The 9,747-nt window shown below is 46.5% G+C and overlaps 1 protein-coding gene across 1 annotated transcript; it reads left to right on the top strand.

The window, feature by feature from the left end:
* On the top strand, positions 3,942-4,820 carry LOC109947277. The gene has a single exon (XM_020557204.1). The coding sequence runs from the start codon at positions 3,942-3,944 to the stop codon at positions 4,818-4,820; it is 879 nt and encodes a 292-aa protein (XP_020412793.1).

Raw genomic sequence — 9,747 nt, 5'->3', positions numbered from 1 at the left:
CGAGAATTATTAATGGCTATATCCTCCACTCACTCCGAAAGATTCTCACTCCAAAAGATAGTCATGAAGACATCAGGGGGAGCATCCAGAACTATGCTGCACTGATTACTGTAATCTTCTTCATTCCATCAGTTTTCTACCTCATTGGGTTTTCTCCAAGCAAATCTTTAATGATGCAACCGACATGTCATTTGTGGTCTCCAAGGGGAGTGTTGTAAATAATATTGGTGAAGCCCACATAAAGAGAAATGATGGAAGAAAAATGATGGTGTTGAGTATGGTAGTCAAAAGAAGAAATGATGGTGTTAGAAGTGGGATGATTAGTCAAAAGATGAAATTATAATGTTGGGGAGAATTCATTATGTCTCCATTAGCAGCCTTTTACTTTGCCTATAAATAGGCTTGCTCATTCACTTGTAAGATACACCAAAATGAAGAGAAGAAGGAGTGAGGAAAGAAAGAAAGGAAGAGAAGGAAGAAAGAGGGTGAGTAAGTAGAGAGAAAAATAGAGTGGAGAGAAATTTCTCCAAGAGAGAAAAATTAGTGAGCCACATATATTGTAAACACTAAAGTTGTAGCCCTATTATTTTACATAGTGGAAAAGTTACTACAGCTGCTCTCCGGGGACGTAGGCATAGCCGAACCTCGTTAAATACTGTGTCTCATCTACTTTACGTGCAGCTCAATATTCGCACATATCCCAGTTATTTTACAACAAAACTTTGTTTCTTGCGTTCTTCCTTGTTGTTTTTTCAAGCTCAAAGTCGTACGGAGCAAGATTTGGGTTTTTGGATCTTGTGCTCCTACTCACCATAAACTACACGAGACACAAGACTAATTAATAAACTAAAATAAAATAAAATAAACAAAGTAAAGTACTTACCATAAACTAAATAATAATTAATTTTCAGTCCCCAGCAACGGCACCAAAAATTGTGATAGGATTTTAGCCACCTGCAAAACAGAGGTTAAAATGCTATATATACTGGCAATAGAACATGGCTCTTATTCGTATAGCAAAGGTAAATATGAGGTCATTCCCACGAAGACTGAAGTCAATTTAAAAGATGCACTAAATACTTGACTTGTAAATCAATGAATTATTATTTTTGGATTCAACGCGAATAAAATAAAACACAAATTGGAAAGACAGTTTTGAAGGATTATTAATTGGTTGAGAAAATCAGGAGGATAATACACTAACGCTAGGCGTCCACCACAAGCAATCCAATATAGCACTTTTGTTCATTCATCCATTAAGAGGAAATTTCATATTGAAGATTGGTTACCTTACGTTTATTCTCCCTATGGCATTTAGGCTAGAATAACTCCTACAACATGCAATCTCCCTATGGTATTTAGGCTAGATATAAACATGAAGAGTACGATGGGCACGAGTAACCAAATCAATCATGTAATTCTTATAGCATGGCATTTACCCTAAGTAATCACACCTTTTAATTGCAAGAAGCTTACTCAAAATCAGTGTGGCATTCACTCAACTTAGTCATATACCATAATGGTGATCAAGCATCAAAGCACATAACCAGTATAACACTCGGCAATTAAAGTTCAAACACAAAATCACATTAATGGATAAATAAACTTACAGTACTATATCATGATGCTAGGGCTTAACCCTGCCCTAGATTAAAGTTTAGTTACACATTAACATAATTAAAAACATAGAAAATAATATTATAAGAGTGAAGGAAGAAACCCTGAAATACAATGTCGTACACACACGCCTAGAACCGTATTCTCCTCTTGATGAACAGTCATCAAAAGTCCTTTCCCTTCTTTTTGACCTAGGCTTTTCTTTTTATATGATCTCTGTGGGAGCATATATTTTCGTCTCCAATTAGGGCACGCCACGTGGAAAAGAAGATTATCTCTTTAATTAATTAATTAAACCAGTTTATCTGGCTAATTAATTAATTGGGATAAATATCTTAATTAATATGATATTATCTTTATTTAAAGAGATAATATCATTAATTAAGATATTATCCTAATAAAGAGAAGATAATATCATTTAAATCAGATATTATCTTTTTAAGAGATAATATCATTTAATTCAGATATTATCTTCTTAAGAGATAATATATATTTAATTCAGATATTATCAGGCCCAACTGGATTCCTACGAAACCCTAGCCCCGAGGCTCCTATAAATAGACGACCTCATTCATCATTCAAGGTACATCTAAACCTACTCCTTATACCCGAGAAAAATACCTGAAGCTCTCTCTCCCTCTCCATTCTCCATATTTTCTCCCCACGGCTCCGGCCACCACACACGGCTCCGGCCACCCGGTTTACACCATACATAAAACTCTGTACCCTTTGCTTAGCTATTGTTTTCCTACAAACACTCGAACTAACTTAGGCATCGGAGGGCCTTTGGCCAACACCCCCCGGGTGTGGTCTATTTACTCCAGTCTTTTTTACAGGAATCGAGGAAGAGAGAGAAGGAAGATCGAAGGTTGAAGGATCTAGAAGCGAATATTCTCCCGTGAGATTATTTGCACAAACATTTGGTGCTTTCATTGAGAGTGCGAGTTATACTCAACGCGTGCTCAAGGAATCCGTTCCTCCTATTTTCCAATCCACCGAAGCCTTCCAAACAACCATGGTTGGAAGCAAGCGCACGAGGAGCAAAACCGCCGCTATGGCTCAATCCGTGACGGCCCAAAGCTACTCCTCCCACGATCCCGTGATCGACATGGCGGCCCCACCACCTCTCGCCGCCATGAACCCTCAACAGCCACCCCGTGTGACTGGAACCACCGTACCGGCCTCCGCCGCCGTCGTACCGTCTCAAGGCCCCATGGCCGGACCTAGCCACCTTCATAGCACCACCGTTGAGCATGGTGGAACCTCACATCCAGTTGGGCTCACTACCACCGTCGACTTTGGCCCAATCTTGGAGCAACTTCAACCATTCCCTCCATTGCCTCCACGCTCGACGCATGCTCCCACGCACACATCCAACGAAAACCTAGCCCGTGTGCAATTAGGCTCTACACATTTCTCTCCTCCCGATCCACGAAGTCAAGCAGACCTTAATCTGAGAGTTGACCAGCTAACTCAGAGAATGGACGACCAAAACAATTTGATGAGGCAATTCCTCAATCAAATAAATTTGGCTCAAAACCTTGGCCTTGGACAACAGGGCGAAGAGAGAAGGATAAACGAACGCGCCGATAGGCAGTTCGGTGGGAACCAAGCAGGTCGAGCAGGAGTAAGCAGACAAGGAAATGCGCAACAACGAGATCAGCTAGCGGACATGTCGCAAGCATCCGCAAGCCACACTCAGAGCAGACGAAGTTTCCCATCCAGATTGAATTTAGGGACCAACGTGCGCGATAGGCTGGGCCCAAGACCTGACATCCACGCTCGCCTGGGCCAGCATGAAGACGTTCATGAAAGGCTAGGCTCCCAGGGAGGTCAACTTGACGGCCATCGAGACGAGGATCGAGAGGAAAGGCGCTCTGCTGCCGCTCACAGAGAAATATTCACGAAAGGATAGGCCCCCAGGGAGGTCAACTCGACAATCATCACAATGAGGACCGTGAAGAAAGGCGCTCCACTACTCGCTCTCGAAGAACCAATTCTCGTCGCCAAACTACTGGAAATCCCTCGCAAGCGCAGTCCACCAACACGCCGTCTAGACAGCGCAACCGAGGAGGTCGACCCTCGCAAGCCAATGAGGAAGTCAATCAGCATCGCCTAAATCACGAAGGTCATCAACATGACCGACTAGCCATGCGTGCAGAAGACGTTGAGAAGCTTGTGAATAACCGACTTCGAGACTTAAAGATTGGCGGAAATTTCGAAGACGCACTACGCATTGAGGTAGACCAAGCAAACTCCTCACCTTTCACCGCCAAAATCGAGCAGGCTCCCCCCCCAAAAAGATTCTCAACGCCCTCTTTCACATGCTTCAAAGGCGATTCCGACCTGAAAGTCATCTGAAGCATTTCAAGAGCCTTATGATCCTCTACAAAGCTGAAGACGCGCTAATGTGCAAGGTGTTTGCAATGACTTTGCGAGGAGCAGCTCAAGATTGGTTCCATACCCTGCCATCCGGGTCGATCAACAGCTTCAAGGAGCTTACTTACGTCTTCACTAAAGAATACACTTCTTATCGGACGATCAAGAAGAACCCTGACCATCTGTTTAACCTGCGCAAGAAGCCCGAGGAATCCCTTCGAGATTACATCAAGAGGTTCAAAGCAGAAAAGGCCAACATCGTAGGGTGCGATGACCAAATCGCATCCTCTGCATTCAAGAAAGGTCTTCCAGCAGAACATGACTTATACCGCGAGCTGACTATCACTCCCAGCCAGACTCTGGCAGAGGTCTTCGCGACCGCAGAACGCTACGCACTCTGGGATGACGATCGAATCACCGCGAAAAAGTCCACTGAGCAGGAAGATCGACCGGCCAAACGGGCAGAACAAAGAGGCGACAGGCTTGGCAGCAGGGACAAAGACAAAGGCAGGTCACGCCCACAAAGAGAGGCCACGACGAAAGAGAACTACACCAAGTTCTCTATCCCCATACATCAAATTCTAGCCCAAGTGAAGAACAAACCTTGGGTAAAAAGACCGCCACCCTTGAAAGGAGATCCGGACAAGAGGGATACCAGAAAATATTGTGCCTTCCATGCGACACATGGGCACAATACGAATAATTGCTTTGCTTGGAAAGCGCATCTCGAAGAACTCGTAAGAGAAGGTCATTGCACGGAGTTCATCGCGAAGCAAGCCATCCAGCAGATAGAAGACCGCGATACCGCCAAGGAGCCACCGTAGAAGGTCATAAGGATTAACACAATCCTAGCCGACTCCGAGGAGTCCGGACTGTCCAACAAAGAAAAGAAGAGGAAGATCAAATAGGCTACCGTGATCTCCCAAGTATCAACTAGTTTCTCACTAGCAGAAGACGATCCCGTGATCGGCTTTCCAAAGAAAGACTTAATCGGCCTGGATCTACCGCACAACGATGCCCTTGTCATCAGCATTCAAATCGCTCAGGCCATGGTCGACCGAGTCCATGCAGATGAGGGCAGTGCAGCCAACATCCTACAATTGGCAGTCGTCCAACAGATGAGCTTAGAGGCAAAGATCAATAAATCAGCCAAGTCCCTGACTGGTTTCAATGGCGCAACGACGGTTGCCGTGGGCACGAGAGATCTCGACGTCTACTCTCCACCTGTAATCAGCTGCAAACGTTCATGGTCATTGATGAGATCTCACCCTACAATGGCATTCTAGGCAGACCATGGATCAGCCAGATCAACGCCATCACCTCTGCCACACATCAGAAGATTCGCTACCCAATCCCTGGGGGCGGTATCGGCCAGATCAACAGCGATCAAGCAATGGCAAGAAAATGCTCAGCTCAAGGGCTGAAGAAAAGCAAGCAAACACAGTTCCTCCCTGTGAATCAGGCAGATCTAAAGGGAGTAGAACAAGCAGAGGAGAAAGCAGATCCCATTCCTGACGGCCGAGCAGACCAGAAAGGAAAGGGAATAGCTACTCCCCAATAGCAATCAAAGAATCAGCACCAAGTCGAGGGAATCCGTCCGGAGGTCTCTGCTGAAGAAGGATGGAAGCCCGAAGAGGACGTTGAGCTAGTACCCCTTGATCCTGACAAGCCAGAGAGAAAAGCGCGGATCGGCTCGCGCCTAAGCCATGAGGAAAAGATAGAGCTTGCAGCCTTCCTCCGGAACAACAAAGACGTATTTGCATGGTCGCCATCCGACATGCCTGGCATCGATCCCCAGATCATCTGCCATCGCTTACACGTCAACCCAGCCATCAAACCAGTAGCGCAGAAGAGACGTAACTTCGCCCCCGAGCGGGTTGCCATCATTGAAACCGAGATCGATAAGCTTCTAGCTGCTGGTTTCATCGAAGAAGTCTCCTACGCAGATGGCTGGCGAACATTGTTCTAGTGGCAAAAAAAGATAAAGGTCTGTGGAGAGTGTGCATCGACTACACCGACCTCAACAAGGCATGCCCTAAAGACAACTTTCCACTGCCTAGAATTGATCAGCTCGTCGATTCAACTTCCGGCAACCAACTGCTAAGCTTCATGGACGCCTACTCCGGCTACAACCAAATCATGATGCATGAAGATGACAAGGCTAAAACCTCTTTCATCATCGAAAGAGGTACATACTGCTACAAAGTCATGCCCTTTGGGCTGAAGAACACCGGAGCAACCTACCAAAGGCTGGTGAACAAAATTTTCAAGGAGCAAATCGGCAAGACTATGGAGGTCTACGTAGACGACATGCTAGTCAAAGCTCCCGAGCGAGCAGACCACATCAAGAACCTTGCCGAGGCATTCAGCCTACTCCGAAAATACAACATGAAGTTGAACCCGAGCAAATGCACGTTTGGAGTCTCGTCCGGCCGATTCCTGGGATACTTAGTCACCCAAAGAGGAATTGAAGCACATCTAAATCAAATCAAGGCTATACTCAACACGAAGTCACCTGCCACAACAAAGGAGATACAAAGTCTAACGGGTAGGGCGGCAGCCCTCAACCGATTCCTCTCAAAATCTACCGACAAGTACAGGCCATTTTTTAAAGCCTTGAAGAAAGGACATAGGGACAAGTGGGATGACGAGTGTGAAGTAGCTTTTCAAAACTTGAAAACCTACCTCACTTCACCTCCCTTACTCTCAAAACCGATACCAGGCGAAGACTTGTACATCTACCTGGCGGTGTCCGACTCAGCTGTCAGCTCAGCTCTCATCCGAGAAGAGCTGGGGGCACAACATCCGGTATTCTACACCTCAAAAGCTCTCCTTGATGCAGAGACTCGCTATCCGAAAATGGAGAAGCTCATTTTTTTGCTTGTAGTTTCCGCGAGAAAACTAAGGCCCTACTACCAAGCACACCGAATAATTGTCATAACAGAATTTCCTTTGAGATCGATCCTCCACAGCCCCGACGCTTCTCAGCGACTCATGAAATGGGCTATCGAACTCAGTCAATACGACCTCCTCTACCGGCCGAAGACTGCTATAAATGCCCAAGCTTTAGCAGATTTTGTTGTAGAGTTTACTCCGACAGCCGAAGAAGAGAAGATGGTCACGAAAAGCAAGGAAAAAGCAGATGACACCTCTCCTAGCGATTCAAACCTACCTAACGACATGTGGCAATTGCATATAGACGGAGCATCAAATCATAAAGGATCAGGGGCAGGCGTCGTCATAATCACCCCAGACGGAACCTTTTTGGAACAAGCCATCACACTAGGCTTTTCTGCTTCAAACAACGAGGCAGAATATGAGGCATTGCTCGCAGGACTGCGCCTAGCAAAAGAACTGACGATCAAGAGATTAGCCATCTACTCAGACTCCCAGCTGATCACGAATCAAGCCTCAGGCAAGTACATGGCAAAACATCCAAGAATGATTCAGTACCTCGACAAAGTCCAAGGACTTTTGAAAGAATTTCCTACTTTCACCATCCAACAAGTTCCACGGGCAGAGAACACTCATGCAGATGCGTTGGCAAGCCTAGGATCAGCGCTGGACAGCCAGTTCAGACGCTCCATCCCAGTCGAAGACCTTGACCGACCAAGCATCGATGAAATAAAGCCAATCGACTCAATGCAGATCGATGAAGACCCCAGCTGGCAAGACCCCATCATCGACTACTTGGTGAATGGAAATCTGCTAACGGATAAGTCCGAAGCTAGGAAGGTCCAACAGAAAGCCGCGAGATATTACATGCAGGGCGACAAGCTCATTCGCAGATCATACTCCGGCCCTCATCTCACTTGCCTAAAGTACCCTCAAACACTTGAGGTCCTTTGCAAAATTCATGACGGCGAGTGTGGCAACCACTCTGGGGGCAGGTCACTCGCCCAGAAGGCTTTAAACGTGGGCTATTTCTGGCCTACTATGCGCCATGACTCTACTGAATATGTCAAAAGATGTGATCGCTGCCAACGGTACAAACCAGTTCCTAGTCTGCCTGCCGAAATCTACCATCCGCAGAACAGTCCGTGGCCTTTCATGCAATGGGCCATCGACTTAGTAGGCCCCATGCCAACGGCACCTGCCAAGAAAGAAATGATGATTGTCGCCACTGATTACTTTACTAAATGGATCGAGGCCGAAGCTCTATCCTCTACTAAAGAAGATGATGTGGAACGATTTATCTGGAGAAATATTATCTGCCAGTTTGGCTGCCCACAATCACTAGTCACCGACAATGGCTCGCAATTCATCGGCAAGCAGATCACTGCCTTCTACAAAAAGTACGGCATCAAGCAGCATTTATCTACCCCAAGATATCCTCAAGGCAACGGCCAGGCCGAGGCATCCAATAAAATAATATTGGACTGTCTAAAGAAGAGATTAGAAGGCGCCGAAGGAAAATGGGTAGATGAGCTCCCTGGCGTACTATGGGCTTATCGAACCACCAAGAGAAGATCAACTGGCGAAACCCCGTTTTCCCTCGCCTATGGAACTGAAGCGATCATTCCTCCTCACATCACTGTCCCTTCTATAGGCATCGAAGTGGGCAGTATTGAGCAGAACTCCGAGCAGATGAGACTCAACCTTGACTTACTTGAAGGCGAGCGCGAGAAGGCCATTGTCCGAGTCGCCTCCTATCAACAGCGGTTGAACTTTTACTACGACAAAAGAGCCAAGATCAGACAATTTCAACCAGGCGACCTTGTCCTAAGAAAGGCCTTCATCACTGCACAAAGACAAGGATCTAAAAAGATGAAACCCAATTGGGAAGGCCCTTACATAATCAGCCGGTCCGGGGGCAGAGGAAGCTATACGCTTGACACCATGGAAGGGAAGGAGATTCAGCGACAATGGAACGCCTACCATCTCCAAAGATACTATCCATGACGCTTCCTCCTACCTGCTCAGTCCCCAGCAGACGACTGAGTACTGCACATTTCTGAAAAAGAGAAGCAACTACTGCAAATTCCAGAATGTGCCACAACAAAAGACAGTTGCCCATAAGGAGCGTCCTAAGGGAGACGCAGGGTGACGACAAAACGCGTCCGTTTGGAGACGTAGCCCGCTAAAAAAGCGTCCTAAGGGAGACGCAGGGTGCGCCAGGAATTTCCTAAGGGAGATATCCAGGTTCCTATCCGTTTCCTAAGGGAGGCAGGATAGTCACACAGTTGCCCATAAGGAGCATCCTAAGGGAGACGCAGGGTGACGACAAAACGCGTCCGTTTGGAGACGTAGCCCGCTAAAAAAGCGTCCTAAGGGAGACGCAGGGTGCGCCAGGAATTTCTTAAAAGGGGGTCACCATGCTCTATGCGGGAAATATCCAGGTTCCTATCCGTTTCCTAAGGGAGGCAGGATAGTCAAAAAAGTTGTCCATAAAAAGCGTCCTAAGGGAGACGCAGGGCGACGACCAAAAGCGTCCTTCGGGAGACGCAGCCCACAAAGCAGCATCCTAAGGGGGTTGCAGGGTGCGCCAGGAATTTCCTAAGGGAGGTATCCAGGTTCCTATTCGTTTCCTAAGGGAGGTATGCAGAATATGCCCGGAGTCCCTCAAGGGGGACCCTGGCTTTTGCCAAAATCCCAAGGGAAATACACAGCAGGACACTAATCGGTTACTCAAGCAGTTCACAAGACAATGTGCAAATTGAAGTTGAAAAAATAAAGACTGAAATTTTCATAGTAAAGCGACCAACCGGCCAAGTTCAAACAAAAAGAAGACGGTCAAAACAAGACCAATTA

This window comes from Prunus persica, chromosome G2 (assembly GCF_000346465.2).
Source record: "Prunus persica cultivar Lovell chromosome G2, Prunus_persica_NCBIv2, whole genome shotgun sequence".
Classification (NCBI taxonomy): domain Eukaryota; kingdom Viridiplantae; phylum Streptophyta; class Magnoliopsida; order Rosales; family Rosaceae; genus Prunus; species Prunus persica.
Note: the sequence above shows the minus strand (reverse complement) of the source record. Positions and strands in the feature narration are given on the sequence as shown.